General features: G+C 41.8%; 1 protein-coding gene across 3 annotated transcripts in view; it reads right to left on the bottom strand.

Annotated features, from left to right (window-relative positions):
- Positions 1-16,627, bottom strand: part of ANO3 (anoctamin 3) — a 231,475-nt gene that overhangs the window by 35,815 nt on the left and 179,033 nt on the right. For all 3 annotated transcript variants that reach the window (XM_035117599.2, XM_060275243.1, XM_060275248.1), the window contains 7 exons: positions 16,409-16,540; positions 15,078-15,184; positions 12,977-13,032; positions 10,774-10,895; positions 8,266-8,400; positions 3,209-3,305; positions 369-429 (listed from right to left, as the gene is read on the bottom strand). In XM_035117599.2, the coding sequence (XP_034973490.2) occupies positions 369-429; positions 3,209-3,305; positions 8,266-8,400; positions 10,774-10,895; positions 12,977-13,032; positions 15,078-15,184; positions 16,409-16,540 (710 nt within the window). The remainder of the gene's footprint in view (positions 1-368; positions 430-3,208; positions 3,306-8,265; positions 8,401-10,773; positions 10,896-12,976; positions 13,033-15,077; positions 15,185-16,408; positions 16,541-16,627) is intronic.

Below are 16,627 nucleotides of genomic sequence, written 5' to 3'. Positions count from 1 at the left end.
GCTCTAAATTAGTCGCCTCCATTCATTAACTGGTCTATTCTGCATGACTAGCATGAATAGCATTGGATACAACTTTTTGGATATATATACCTCCAGTATAATAGTGCAATGGACTGCAAAGTGAAGAGGTTTCTCTACCACTAGAGTAATTAATTTACCCAGTCATTTGTGTTCCTGAAGGGCTTATTTCCTAAAAACAGAAAACGTGTTTCAGCTGTGTATAGAGATCTACAGCCCTAAAAAGCATGGCAGTAATAGCTTCAGAATGTATATTCTCATTTTAAAGTTGATTCCAAATTAAGACTTGCTGAGTATAATACCTTTTATTTTACAGTAACAGGTGAAACAACAACAACAACAACACTTACCCCATATAGCCATAAAAATGGCGAAGAAGACAGTCCCTCCATTATCAAATAAGTGTGTAACCTTAGAAGGAAATGAAAGAATGTAAGCCAAGTAATGGAATTATTAAGCATTAAAATCTACCATATGCTAATATGTTCTTAATGAAAGAGTGCCATAATACTGAACTATTGCAAACAGACTCAGGTTAAAAGGATGCAAAATTTCATTGGGTTTAAACATGGGCCATGCCTTCATGAACTCTATTAAAGGATCAGCAGTGGAATAAGCATAAAATGACATCTATTATATTAACTCATTGGGCTAATGCTGTGGAGGCTAATTCTCTGCTCATTTTCATATCCACTCATGGCTACCTCCATCCTGGCTGAGAGGCCTAAAGCAATTGCCATATTAGCTTCCACTAATTCCTTGGTACCACAGCTCTCTCTGTGGAGAGAGGATTCCGCAAATCCCCATCCCCATGGGTGAGAAAGGAAAACATGCCTTGTTGGAGTTTCATTGCCTCTCTCCCTTGCCCTTGAATCTACTAGAGCCTGAAAGTTTGTTGTAGGAAATCCCTTTTCATTCAGGTTACTCACCAACTTTTCCTGTTCCTTAATCTCTTCACCCGGCCAGTTGTGAACAGGGGATTTGTCTATTCATAGTTGCACCACCAGGGAGAAGATAAGCTAGTTACCCTGCATTGCAGAACAGGAAGCAAAACACCCCAAAGCACACTATCTTACAGTGAAGAGCAGGATAAAGGGCAGGTGCCCAGCTGAACTGCACTGAAGTAGGCTTTATTTCTGGCCCTTAATATTCACCTGGGTCAGGACGACCTGCTGAGGTCATCCATTCTACTGATGAACAGCTCTTACTGTCAAGGAAGCTCCTCCTAATGCTTAATTTCCTTTCTTGCAATTTGAATTCATTGGTTTGGGGGCTATGCTCTTGGGCAGCAGAAAGCATGCTTGCTACACTTTCAATGTAACAGCCCTTTAGATATTTGAAGGTGGCTATTGTATCACTTCTCAGTCTTCTCTTCCCTAGGCTAAAAGTACCCATCTAGGTTTCCAGACCCTTGATAATCTTGGTCACATTCCCCTGCACATATTCCAGTTTGCTGATATCCAGGGCCGGCTTTTTCTCTTGCATAGTCCTCTTCAGGAACTTCAAACCTTAGCAAATTTAATACATCCCTGTTTTAACAGGAATGCTGTTTTCTAATAAGAAAATATTTACCAGAGAGGGGAATGAAATGTTTACACAAAACAGACAACTATAATATATTTCTTTAGAGCGAATGTAATAAAAATGGTTTATACAACATTCATAGTGTAGAATGCCTCTAGAATGTTTTCTTTTCTTTTGAATGAATCCACTATACAGCATGCAGTTATTTAACGCATATGTCTGAAAAGCACTCAGGCCTCAGATGATTTAAAGATTTCTGAAAAAGTGCACATTTACTACCCATTGCTCAAGAATATCAGCTCGGTAAGTGTGCTCCATGAATTTCATTACAGTGAATGTGGGATTCAAAGATAACTCTGGTGTGGATGTGTGTGTGTGTGTGTGTGTGTGTATAGACAGACAGACAGACAGACAGACAGACAGACAGACAGACAGACAGAGTGATATTAAAGGACTGGGAGGTAAATAAAATGACTGGGAAGTGATTTGTTGTATGTGTGAATCAGATGAAGATAGGAATGTTTCTGTCTTCAAGCGAAAGTAGAAAAACCACAAATTCTTGCAAATTAATGAAACAAGACAACTGTAATCTGTTGCTTTACATTGTATTTATGTATTTATTTAGTAATAATACAGATGAGTATGGAATGCTGTAATCTTATTTTCATTTACAGTGGTACCTCAGTTTACAAACACAATTGGTTCCGGAAGCCTGTACTTAACCTGAAGCGAACTTTCCCATTGAAAGTAATGGAAAGTGGATTAATCCGTTCCAGACGGTCCGTGGAGTACTTAAACTGAGGCGTACTTAACCTGAAGCGAACTTTCCCATTGAAAGTAATGGAAAGTGGATCAATCTGTTCCAGACAGGTCTGCGGAGTACTTAAACTGAAGTATGATTGTAATTGGTTCCGGAGGTGTGTACTTAACCTGAAGCGTACTTAACCTGAAGCGAACTTTACCATTGGAAGTAATGGAAAGTGGATTAATCCGTTCCAGACAGGTCCGTGGAGTACTTAAACTGAAAATACTCAAACCGAGGCGTACTTAAACCGAGGTATGACTGTACATGAAAGAAAGCCCCATTGAACTCAATAGGGCCTGCTATTGAACACACACATATAGGCAGGGTTTTTTTTTCCAGCTAGAGCTTACCAGAACTCGGTTCTGGCACCTTTCAGGTGGGCGCCATTGCCATTATAAGAGAACAAGGGAGGTGTTCATGGTGAGTTCAGGTACCTCTTTTTCTAGAAAAATAGCACTGCATATAGGTTTGCTATTATCTGTAAAACTGCTTGTGTTATATATCCAGTGAATTCTTTCTGTTTGCAGAAGGCCTTTTGCTTTGAACAACAACTTTCCCTCCCTCTCCTCTCCTCTCCTCTCCCTGTGTGCCCCACAACCCTGTGTGCCCCGCATTATAGGAGTGCAAACCTCTGGCTCCCCAACTGTTGCTGAACTACAAGTCTCACCAGCCCTAGAAGCATAGCCAGTGGTCATGAATGGTGAAAGCTACAGCTCAGTGACTTATGGAGGGCCAGATGTCCCCCCCACACCCCCAATGTGGTAAAATGGAAAAGCATTTGACTGAAATGACAAGAGGCCAAGTGAAGTTTCCAACTGACGTATCTGAAGCATAGAGTTACTAGAGCACAAAATAACTTACCTTTGCGTAGATGCAGCTTTCATTGAGTTTTTGCAGGGTGCAATTCTTCTCACACATTGGACACATGACAGTTTCATTTGCCTCACAGATCTCTCTGCTGCAGCAGGAAATAAAGACAGCCAATGTTTATTCGGGGATATCTGATGTTTGTGACATTCATTAGGGTGGCTGACACAGGCTGCAAGGCACCTGATATTTGCAGCAGTGTGTTTGTACCTTACTTTGGAAACTGTACCTAAACTTATTTTATGCCACAGGCACAACACAGCACATGGCAGTTTAATTATGACTTCAGTGACAGAAGAATTTTTGGAAGTTCTGTTTCTCTCTAGCACAACCCAAGTCACATGACGGTCCTGGGATGTAGCCAAGGCAGATACCCTGGCAGGAAGGAAACTCTCAGAACTGAGTGCAGAAAGCCAGCATGAAGTTGCTGGTGCAAGTTGCTTCTTCCTGATTTTGTGTGATTCCTCCTTCCATTGCAGCTTCCTGCACCACAACCCAGGCCCCAAATGAGGATGATGCACACATGGGGCAGCATAAAGAGTCCACATATTCCCAGAGGTTTGGATTGTATCAATCTATGCCTTTGATCTTGCCTGGCTGGTGATGATGAGGGCAACCAAAATGGTCAAAGGCCTGGAAACGATGCCTTATGAGGAACGGCTTAGGGAGCTGGGTATGTTTAGCCTGGAGAAGAGAAGGTTAAGGGGTGATATGATAGCCATGTTCAAATATATGAAAGGATGTCATATGGAGGAAGGAGAAGGATTGTTTTCTGCTGCTCCAGAGAAGCGGACACAGAGCAATGGATTAAAACTTCAAGAAAGAAGATTCCACCTAAACATTAGGAAGAACTTCCTGACAGTAAGAGCTGTTCGGCAGTGGAATTTGCTACCAAGGAGTGTGGTGGAGTCTCCTTCTTTGGAGGTCTTTAAGCAGAGGCTTGACAGCCATATGTCAAGAATGCTTTGATGGTGTTTCCTGCTTGGCAAGGGGTTGGACTGGATGGCCCTCGTGGTCTCTTCCAACTCTATGATTCTATGATTCTATGATTAAAATTTCTCCCAGGCCTTCCTACAAAAGCAGAGAAATTTCTCCCAGGCCTTTCTACAAAAGCAGATATAGAACAAGAAATATTAAAACCCATGCATTTCCTTTTTAAGCAACTGCTATCAATTGCTAAAACACGATAATCTTAGTTTTGTTCCTAGACATGAAGCATATAACAACTATAGTGCTTGCCAGTTTAATCGGTGACTTATCTGAATACTGGACTAGGTTTGAAACTCACAATCCCACAATCTGAAGACTCCTAATCAAATAAAAAATTCAGAAACTGCTGAAGTGATGTCTAGTTGTGAATATTAATTACCCCTCTGATACCTGTGCATCATGTTTTGTGAAAGCAACTTACGTTATGCAAATTTGTTTTAAAAATCAAATTCATCACAAACCACTAGAGGGAATACTAACTTTACCTAAGTGCCAGCCTGTTACATAACTCTAAGAATTGAATTGCATTGCTGTATGATTTTTAAAATACAACCAGCATTAATCACTTAAAATAGAAGGCTTCAAGGTGTGGGCCAGAATGACGGAATGTCAGCCATGTTAACTGTTAAAAAAGGAGATGCTTCTAGTTTCATCCTCTTCCTTCTTCTGGAAAGCAAGAACCTGTCCCTTAAACAAGTTTGTATGAGTACCTACTATGTGTATCTAGTGCAAAGAGACCTGTATTCTGCAGATGTTCAGAGTCATATATCTCATATGATTATAACTACTTCATTTGTAATTATATTAAGCAATTACATATAAAGTAATTATAGGGGGGAAACTGCTGAATGCCCATTGTTGCATCATGTATTACTATGAAGGCACATAACATGTCTGCAAAATATTACAAAACTGAGTTGTTAATTGCTTTAACTGAGTTTTCTGTTTGTTTTAATGGTGCCTTACGTTGTATTTTATGGTGCCATGTACAATGAGATATTTTATGTTGTAGCCCATCATGGGATCATGAAATGACAAATGACGGGATATGTCAGGGGGCTCCCAAAGGGTTATAGGGATCCCCGGGCCCTTCTCTCCAGCAGTACCTCTTGGGGAGCCCCCTGACATCCAGGATGTTGGGGGCTCCCAAGGGTCCGCAGGAGGAGCCAGGGATCCCTGTAACCCGATCTGGCATCCCCCTCCTCCCGCGGACCCTTTGGGAGCCCCCTGACAGGACAGAAGTGGAAATAATAGATAGATAACTAAACAAAGTATCCCAGTCCTGGCCTCTTGCACTTAAAATGGGTTTCTGATTACTCTAAGCTCTGGTGGGGCCTGGCTAATAAATGTTACATTTTGTGGAGAAACATATAAAGCCATTATCTGCTCATTTTTCAGTTAAGAGCAACAACGATTTTGGAATCCAGTAGTCTTAAAATCAGATGGCTTTGTATTGACACATTAAATTAATAGTTATGTCTTTTGGGGGTGCTAATTTGTCAAATTGACATGAAGTCTTGTTGCATAATGAAAATCCAGGATGATCCTTGTGTTCCTTGACACTTTAGTTGATGAGGGTTAAAATAGTGCAGTGAATGTACTGCAGTTGTGCAATATAGCTATGCAATTAATATGTGAGGAATAATAACCACGTTTTCTGACTTAGGGAGGAATACTCTCTATTCCTGAGAATAAGACTACTTTTTAACCCAGGAAAATCTTCTCAAAAGTTGGGGGTTGTCTTATATGCCTGGTCATATTTTTATACGGTGAGTATATCCCAAACTCTATATTTTAACTGGAAAAGTTGGGGGTCGTCTTATATGCCCAGTCGTCTTATACTCTGGAATATATGGTACATTTAATTAATTAATTGTCAATGCTTTTCTGATCATTCCGTCAGAGCAAACATTTCAGCCTGACAGACAGAATGAGGCTGAAGCAGAGAAGGGGGGGGGAGGTCAAGAGACTGCTGAAGAATCCATGGAGTCTTCCTCTCCCGATGGAACAAGTTCTCCCCCCTGGTCTCCAAGAACATACAGGATAAGGAGGAGAGCAGAACAGAGGCCAGAGGTGCGGAGATGCAGTTTGGGAATGCTTGGGAAGCATCCGAAAAAGGAGGAGCCTTAGAAAGGGTAGAAGGCCTGGACCTTCTGTCCTGGCATCTGCTCTACAGGGGCAAGACCTACTGGGATGTGTTTCTGAGTGGTATGCCATTTCTTTGAATGATGATGGAGTCTTGTGTCTTTCGTGTGACCTGTGTCTGACTCCAGCCCCTGGCAGCATGATGTTTCATGGGTTCTCACAACAACACACACACCCCAAGCCAATTTGGGGAGCCATGTGAGGCAAGGGCCCATTGCACACATGGATGTATTTGCACAGGGCTTCTACGGATGAGCCTCTTTAGCTGAATCCCACCCACAGTTTTGATTATCAAAAGGCTTTCACAAATGTTCATTTATTTATTTGTTAAAAGCATTTCTAGCCCATTTTCCCTCATAATGATGCCTACTGGAATGAGATCTCTTTCCCAGAATATTTTTGTGGGTTTAACATCTGTTTACTGTGACAGGTAGGTAGCCGTGTTGGTCTGCCATAGTAAAAAAAAATAAAAAATCCTTCCAGTAGCACCTTAGAGACCAACTAAGTTTGTCATTGGTATGAGCTTTCGTGTGCATGCACACCTCTGAAGAAGTGTGCATGCACACGAAAGCTCATACCAATGACAAACTTAGTTAGTCTCTAAGGTGCTACTGGAAGGAATTTTTTTTTTGTTTACTGTGAATAAGACTGTTTTGTGGTTTGGCCTTGAGGCAATGGTGGATCAATGTCAGGGACAGGAGAGGGTTAATGGGACCAGGAGGATTGCTCAGTCAAACCTACTGGCCAGGTCTGGGGTTACCTTCCATTTGTTAGGGAAAGGTCTTGTCTAAATGGCCTGTAGATGCTTTAATAACAGCTTTAATAATTGAAACATCTGGATAAAATTATTGGATCAGAGACTTTATTGTGCATCATAAACTTGTTCTAAGTAATGGTTCTAATTTCAAACAGCTGTTATGCTTTTCCCCCCAAGAAATAACAGACTAGCTGCTGTTTGTTGTCTGCTATGTTTTAATTAAGTTTATTACATGTGAAAGAACAGTAAAATATATTCTTTAAAAAGAATAGGACATTAGAAGGACAGTTCTGCTTGGGGTGGGAGCATGGCTTACTTCCCCCACCCAGCCTAAGAGCTGTGTGTTTGTAAGCAGTGAAGTCACTGAATCATTAGTACTTGTGATAGACCCCCCCCCAATCCCTTCACAAACCCCAAATTTCCTCAGGGTTTTCCCCAATCCTCCATAGCAATGTTGTTGGTTTTTATTTTATTGGAGGGGGGGGGACACCAAAACAGCATCTCAGCATTGATTTCTTCCTTGCTCCCCTGTATGTAATTCATAACATTGTCACATTGTGCTTTCCCTCAACCTCTTTCTACATCATTGGCTGTTGCCAAAGGGGGTAAGAGAATGTACAAAATGATGGCAGCACAACACAAGGTAATTGAGGCAAGATAACTTTATGATGCACAGGTCAGAATGGGGAGATTTTAGTTTCAAATGCTACATTGCATTGACATGATTTTATTTTATGGTCATCATAGAATAATAACTTTTCAGTATAGAGAGAGTCATTTTGTCGTGTGTCCCCCCCCCCACCTTTTGATGTAAATGCTTATCTAAGGAGGGAAAGTAGCTCATACCAGAATGTTATTTCATTTTTAATTACAGTGAAGTGGATCTGCTGCATCTCAAAGTAATCCTTCACAAGCAAACAGAAACTGAACGGAAGACACACTAAAAGCATCATGCACACGCCAAACACCTTAGGCCCGGTACGAAAAACCCACCTTGTGATTCTTCCATATGATAGTCAGAGTGGGGCTTGGGCCAATTTGCATTATTCTCATGATCCATTTCGACAGCTACTTTTGAAAGGGCTTGAGAGCCGCCAGCTCATAGTGACAGATTTTGATTTGTGATTTTATAAAATGGGACAATCCCCACACCTCTTACCTTACTTGGCTGGAATCCATGGTAAATAATCCATAAAGGAAAACAAACAGCCCAACAAGTGCAGCAGGAATGAGCATCCCAGTATACCATCCTAGCCAAGCGAAATAAAGGCCAATTTTCTCTCCAAAGTACCGCCTGAGTAAGAAAAAGGTAAATACACAATATGCTTAAATGTCAAAGTAATTGAATGCCATTGCCAACCTTGGCAACAGAGCATTCACCTTAAGTGGAAGTGGAACTACTCTTCAGTTGGGATGGGATTTGGTTAGAAATAGGTTTGGCAAACCCATTTTATTTCACTTCAACATATAATTTGAAGGCCACTGATTACATTCAAGGTCAGGTTTCCTAATCTGGTGCTGGCCAGATGTTTTGGACTACAATTTACCTAAGTCCCAGCCAGCTGAGTAATAGTCAGGGGCAATGGGAGTTGTAGTCCAAAATGGGAGTTCTTCACAGTGGAAAACATAGCTGCCAAGTTTTCCCTTTTCTCACGAGGAAGCCTATTCAGCATAAGGAAATTTCCCTTAAAAAAGGGATAACTTGGCAGCTATGGTGGAAAAGCCTGTTCTGGACCATACATATTTTTTTATTTAACACAGTCAGGCACAACTAGAGTCCTGTCTGTTTCAGAAGAATGGCCATTGTAGAGACTCTTGGAGCAGGGAGTATTGTTCCTGTCACTGACTACGGGTTTAAAAAGTACATATGGATGCAACACTAAACCATAGCTTAACATGGCATGAGTTGGCCCTGCAAATAGACAGAGTGAGGTGGTTTCCTTGGGGCAGCTGATTTTGGTGGTCATAAAAGGGAAGCAAATTGTTAGTTATTACGATTGTTTTTTTGTGGGACTTCATTGCTGAAATGACTTGACCTTACCTGAGTACTAGACACTTTGACTTGCTGTTCTGAAATGTTTTAGGTCAACCCTGCTCTGTGGTTGTTGTTTTTTCATAGTTTTGCTTCTGATTTTTGCTTAACTGCAATTTCTTGTATTGATGTGTTAATGTTAACCATAGTTGTTCAAAACGTTAACCTTTGGATTTTGAAACTGGCTTTTTCCCAAAATAACAACCCATAGTTTACCATAGTTTTAGCTTGAAACACTAAACTGCAATTAATGGAAAACAAAAGAGAAACTTTCAAAATCATCCTGAGATGCTACAGGAGGATAGGGGAAATAGCCAGATGTCAAAATGCAGCCAGTGTCTCTGGATATGGCCTAGGCAGTCTTTCCTTCCACACCTGTCAATAAGTAGATCTGGTAACACCATTAGCAGGTGGCATGGTAGCACTCACCTGACCATTGGGTTGTTGCATGACTGCTGCTTATCAAAAGGGAGATGGAAAGGGAGGTGGTTGCAAAGTTGGCACACTGCAAATGGACTGGCACAGCCAATTCAGTGTGGTTGCACTACTGTATTTGCACTATTGTACTTATTTGCAGATGCATGCTAAATTATTATCTTACACTCTCTGAATACAGCATGCATTTCATCAGAACTAAGAAACAAATCAAATATTGTTTTTTTAAAATCAATTTATACACTACTTAAAAGCAGAGATGGAGAACTTTTCTCAGGCTGAGGGCTGGATTCCATCAATCATCCAGAGGTCACACTCCAGAGGGAAAAGTGCATGGCAAAATAAATATCTACCTACACAGGCCAGATTTCAACTGCACAAAAGTCAGAGGTTTATTTTTTACATATACAGGGCCGTCTTACCCATAGGCACTAGGGGTGTGGGGCACCCAGGTGCCAGGCTCCCAGGGGCACCAGGCTGAGAGTCCGGGGCCTGAGAGTTGAGTCTGGGGAAGAGCCCGCCCATCAGCTGGAGTGCCACGGCGGGCTCTTCTGCTGCGGGCGGCTCTGTGCCACGAATTCAGGGGCAACCGAGCCAGCGAGACACTGAGGTGGCCGGCCGGCTCCGCCCTCCTGCATGCCTGGGACTGGGCAACCTGGGGGGGGGGTGCTGGGCAGATCTTTGCACCATGGTGCCGTATATGCTTAAGACAGCCCTGTACATATACCCCCTCCATCCTCTATCTAGGAAAGGAAGAGACATTACTACAGTTCAAAGACACATTCCAGTCAGGCAAAAACACTTGAGAGTGTAGAACACTATTGGTGAGGGGTGTGGCCTAAGGACAAGGGTGTGTGGCCAAGGGAGTGTTCCAAGGGCCAGATAACAGCGGAATGATGGGGTGCATTCAGTCCCTGGAACAGAGGTTACCCAACCAATTTAAAACACTAGGCTGATATAAGGAGACTGTTCATAGCAGAATGTTCATTGGGATGGCATTTAGCCTTCCTCCCTTTTCATGGGACTACACCAGGCATCCCCAAACTGCGGCCCTCCAGATGTTTTGGCCTACAACTCCCATGATCCCTAGCTAACAGGACCAGTGGTTGGGGAAGATGGGAATTGTAGTCCAAAACATCTGGAGGGCCGAAGTTTGGGGATGCCTGGACTACACCAAGTTCTGCAGTATTCTTAGAGTACCTGATCAAATCCAAAGGCTGGTATTTATACCACATTCCCCACCGTGCCCAGCGCTCATATAACAGATGTCGATGATTCTGGGCTCCGTGAGTTTTGATGGGATGCCTGCTCTTGTGACTTCCCTGGAAGACAGATAGTGGAGGGGGGATTGTTATGTGCTTATACAAAAGAAAAGGGTTCTTATAAAGAAATTAAGAAAAATATTAAAACAACATTTCTAATGGAACAGGACAGTTGCTCCATGTATTACTAAACAATGCTGAACAGTACAGTGTTGAGCGTACTCTGCTCAAGCTGAGGTAATTATAAACATCTCCACAGAAGGAAAACATTACTTTGGAACAAAAACAGAGAGATCCTTCTGGAAGTGCTTTGTCTTGACAGTATAGAACTGAAGTACTTTCCAGCTGGAAGATACTGTCCATTATTAATGCAAGTATATGGTACATTTACGTATAAAGTACACAATTGTTACATTCATCCTCACAATAATTCCCATGTTTAAAAATATGAGGAGAAGGAAAAGCAGTGTGTGTGTGTGTGTGTGTGTGTGTGTGTGTGTGTGTAACATAAAGTTATGTTAATGATATTGCTTGTCTCAATATTGAAATTCAATTAATTATTATTATTATTTTAAAATACTTGTTTTTTGCTAGTGGAAATCGCTACCGTTTGTGCAATGTGGGGCACCCAATTAATGCAGACTGCAGCCCACCCCCACCCCCCTGAAAAGCTGCTCTTGAGGATTGGTGGAAAGTTTTGACTGCAGTTGGGGATTGACAAAAATTGGGGACCCACCTTATGTGAATGGGAGCACTTCCCACTAGCACAAAACCACTGCTGAGAACAAATACCATTGCATTTACAGGCATATATAATAGCAGCAGCAGCAGCAGCAGCAATAATAATAATAATAATAATAATAATAATAATAATAATAATAATAATGTTGGAAAATCCAAAGGGTTTTTCTCTCACACACACATTCAGCTGAATGCACTTAGAATCCTCCCTCTGAGTGAGAAACATATAGAACAAGGGTTCCCCATTGCAGTGAGGATTCTAACCATGCTCAGCCCAACATCGTCTTCAAAGCTTCCTGCTTGACTTCAAAGGCTGATTTGTCATGGAAGATGCCGGTATGGGACTCTGTGGGTGGGGCTTGCCATCCTACGGGCTGGTGCACTGGGCAGAACTTGACTGCAGTGGGTTTAAATAACATTTTCCATTGTTTTATACTAATGTAGAACACCCCTTAGATCCTCTTCCAAGTTTTGGGGTGCATAGAAATTTTGTTAATATAATATAATATAATATAATATAATATAATATAATATAATATAATATAATATAATATAATATAATATAATATACTGTATTTTCCTGAGTATAAGACTACTTTTTAACCCAGGAAAAACTTCTCAAAAGTCGGGGGTCGTCTTATACGCCGGGTCATCTTATATGCAGCCGCAGAAGCGATTTCTGGCACTGCGGACATTTTGGATATGGGCATATAATATATAATAATATAATATAATAATATAATATACAGTATGCTACCTATGACTATCTGCTTTCCAGGAACCAAAGTTCCTATTGCCTATGGCATGAACTAGATAAACGTTTTTCAGCCAGAAGGCCACAGTCCCTTCTGGGCAAATGTACAGGAGTCAAAGGCAAAATCAGACAGAGCAAAGAATTCAAATATCACCTTTGTACCATAGGCTAGCTTCCACAAACACACACAGTTCTCTTTATCCCCCATCCAAGAAAGCAAGAGTTTGAGAACACATCCCAGCCAGGCAAGAAACAAACAAGAAAAGCTCAAGGAGAGTGCAAAGCAGGGCCAGGAAGGACTGTGCCTGGGAAGGGTGCAATGTCCTGTGGCCGGATGAAGGGGCTTGGAGGGCCATATGCAGCATCTGAACCTGAGGCTCCCCCTTGCTTGTGGGTGTTGTGCCTTAGGCTAGAACCTTGTGCTCATGAATAAACATGCTTTGGCTGGGTTGCATGCTATGCAACAAATGACATCTAGCACAACAATGAAGATAGTTTGAAGGTGGGGTCCTCAGAGAAGACTGACGGAGCGGAGAAACAGAAATACCTGAGAACAAATTTACATTTCATTTGCGGACTGCAGGAGGTTAACACAGACTTAGAATGAACATACCACACTCAAAGCACTACGTACTACTTAATCTACCTCGTGAGGTGGAAATGCAGCTTCGTATGTTCCGTTGCTGAGTAATCTGTTAATGCCTAGGGAATGAAGAAGAAGACAATAACATAACTTAGAAATCAGGTTCCTCAACACAAGTGCTAACATCTGAAAACATCGTCCACCTTTTCCCCTGACCCTTCTCCATCAGTTCATGAGAAAATAAATCAAATTTGAAAATAATGAAAAGGGGAGAAGAATTCCAATGAAATTTTTCATGGGCAATTTTGTTACTGTGTTTACTTCCAAGGTAGCCAAGGAGCGTGTATGTGTGTCTTTTGAGTAGTCTTTCTTCCATTCTACAAATCACACATCTCGTGGTCTGCAGTCTGTGGTCTTTCCTGAACGCCTGTGCCGCCTCAAAAAATTATCCTCAACTGGGATTTAGAGACAGCATGGGAAGGAGGGGAGGCTGCTTGTTCTAGTTATGATGGTTCCCATAAGCTAGTTGTTTCAGTTTATGTTTATGTTAACTTAATTGTTATCTGTGCTGCTGCAAAATGTGGATTTTGTTAACTGTATTTTTGCATTTCATTTGTGATATTTTTCGCTGGCTGTAAACCACTTGGATATTTTCTTTGAAATATGAAGTAGTATATAAATTTCCTTATTAAGAATATTTTCTGGCTTTGTTCATGTTGCCACACATACCCAGCCCCCCCCCATTTTTCTGTCTGCTTCTTCTTTTTTCTGGATAGGTTCAGGGGCGGAGGAAGGGGCGGGCGGTGGGGACGGGCAGCCCTGGGTGTCACCACTGAGGGGGGTGCCAAAATGCCAGGCGGCACACACAAGCTATGTGCCTCTCCTGGGAGTGACGTGGTGGCTTGGTCGCCCGCAGGCTCCATGTTGCCCCAAACGGTCCGCCCGCTGCATTCCCCTCAGCTGTAGGGCAGCTGAGTGGGAGGAGGCAGACTCATAGGCCCCACGGACCATCCTGTCCCAGCTTGCCCCGCCCCACAGGCAGATGGCCCCGCCCCAGCAGGTGGCTGGACATGCCCCTACAGGCAGCTGGCCCCACCCCTGGGTGCAGGGCACAAGGGCCACCCCCAGCGCCCGATTGGCTTGCTCCATCGCTGGATAGGTTTACCCTGCTGACAAGCACCTGGGTATGGAATGAATTGCAACACACACACACACACACACACAACTATTGTTAGTTTTCTGTGAATTTCTAGGGTTGCCATACATCCAGAATTTACTGGACATAACTGGAATACTGCAGTCAGAAGCAGCGTATGGGCGCAAATTGGTAAAATGTTCGGGAAAATCTGGATGTGTGGCAAGCCATGTTGGCAGTGGTTTTTTTGCCGATTTTCCTTAAAAAAATAGTTGACTTTTCCTTAAAAAAATAGTTGAATTTGCCCCAAAGCTCAACTACTTTGCCCCCTCCTCCAAAGCTCAACAACTATTCAAAATATGGCAACCCTATGTGAAGAATCTTAGGGATGCCTCTTCCTCCAGGAGGAATTCAAGTGCATTCCAAAGCTTTAGGAGTGTGTTTTAATGTTGATTAAGGGACTCTGCTGTTTTAGCACAACTAACCTGCTTTTTAGAAAGAATTAGGCTGGATCTAGACACATCAAAGAAGCATTTCCATTAGAGCATTGTAAATTTAAACAGGGAAAACAGGTAGAGAAAAACGGGACTCCACATCACCATCTGGTGGCACATAAAATGCATATAAATCACTTTTTCTTTACCAGTCCTTTGTCTTTTCATGGTTTGGATAGGGATGGGGAAATGCATTGCAAAATACAGGATGACTGACAGACAAACTAATGGAAACAAGTGTAAACACCCTGCAAACAGATGAGAATGAATGCTTATTGTCCTCTAACAAACAAATCAGAAGAAATGTGCAATAAAGGCTGCATATAATCTAACATCTCTGTAAGCATTGTGCAAGCAAAATTGGATGAATGCTAAAGAAAGTGTTCATCTGGAGGGTTCCCAGGTGAAAATTCCATGACGTCTTCTCCAATTGGATGTTATCTATATTTTAGTTTAGATATTCACTCAATAATTTTGGCCGGCAGAGCATATGTTGCTAACAACAAGCAGTCTTAATACCCAAGTGGAATTATACCCATTTTTGATTTCCCATCTTCATACTTCGTTCTCTGCAGCATATGGTGGACTATTCTACTTCTCGTGGAGTTGCTGAAGAAACTGTCTTTGTTGTTTATTGTAAAACTGTTGAAGAGATAGTTGATGTGGATTAATTTTCAAAGCAGCTGTCAAAATATCACCATACAATACATCTCACAACGAATGAAACAGCTCCGCACCTTAAATACAAGCACAGGCACCTGATTTTCTGCCATTCAAACTTCTGCCAGTAAACTTCAGCTTCTCCTTTGCCTTTTGGCTTCACCTGTTGTGCTGTTTCCACAGCAGTTGCCCTTCCCAATATCACTCCCCAGCTAGGTTTCCCTTCTGCTGTTGCAGCAGCACTTCTTGTGCCAGAAACCTCTGCCTCCCTGGATTGGTTTGGATGCCATATAGTCAATGATGCATTTTCCATCCCATGATTTTCAAATAATTAACCCTAATGTGGGTCAGAACCTAATCTTAGGCTGCAATCTGATACCCACTTATCTGGTATTAAGTCCCACTGAATTCAGTGTCCCTTACTTCTGAACAGACACAATTAACATGTTTCTTAAAAAATAAATAAAAGGGCCATGTATCAAGATCTTATTTATATTACTTGAATTGTTCAACTTGTAGTTCCCTCTAGTTAAATGAATACCGAAAAGCAAATCCATGAGTGTCAGGTGACTTCAAAAAAAAAATCAAGGATCTCATTGCCCCATTTAAAATGTGAGCAACTGAAACATTTTAATTTCTGCAAGTAGTGCAATTCAAGTAATCTTCAAGCTGGTTCTGAGACAATGGCCTTTTGGAATAAGCTTCCAAAACTTTATGTACACAAAACACTATAGGGTATTTTGCTGACCTGCTAATGTCCAATTGGATGGCCCTGCGCCAGTGAGATTCCCCTCTTGGGTCACAAAAATCATGAATATGAGATTTTATGGTTTTAATCAGGAACATTCAATTATGATTCTGCTTTATGAAACAAAAATGTAGCACTTGTGATGCTGGCCCTTAGGATTTCAAAGTAGTTCATACATTTTGAATTTAGTATTGTTGCTCTTAGAATACTGCAAAATTAATCTGGAGAAAAGAAAGCCAGTCTAGGGGATGGTACTGGTGACTGACCCAACGTTGCTAAAGGTTTATCGCTAGAAGATATCACTGAATATAGATGGCAGAATTTTTAGAATATAAATACCATTCAGTTTTGACATCAGCCATCTGTTAATGATGATTGATGTTATGTCACCTGCTGAGGAAAAGTGAAATATTAATCAGGGCGCCTTATGAATATATACATATGGGTCCCCCACTTACTGATGTATGCGTGCACGACTGAAGGGCGCCGTATAGCAATCTGTTTCTTCCAGGTCAGGAAGTGCTTCTTTGTCAAGTTTCATTGGATTTCTGGGCAACCAGCTCTTCAGTTCTCTCATATTCCTCTGCAAACTGGAACATTGGGGGAAAACATTACCTCATTCTCTTGCATGCATTTTGCCTAGAGATTTCACTACATACTACGCAGCAATGGGAGGG

This window comes from Zootoca vivipara, chromosome 1, assembly GCF_963506605.1.
Source record: "Zootoca vivipara chromosome 1, rZooViv1.1, whole genome shotgun sequence".
NCBI lineage: Eukaryota > Metazoa > Chordata > Lepidosauria > Squamata > Lacertidae > Zootoca > Zootoca vivipara.
The sequence above is the reverse complement of the archived record's forward strand: the minus strand, read 5'-3'. Positions and strand labels throughout refer to the sequence as shown.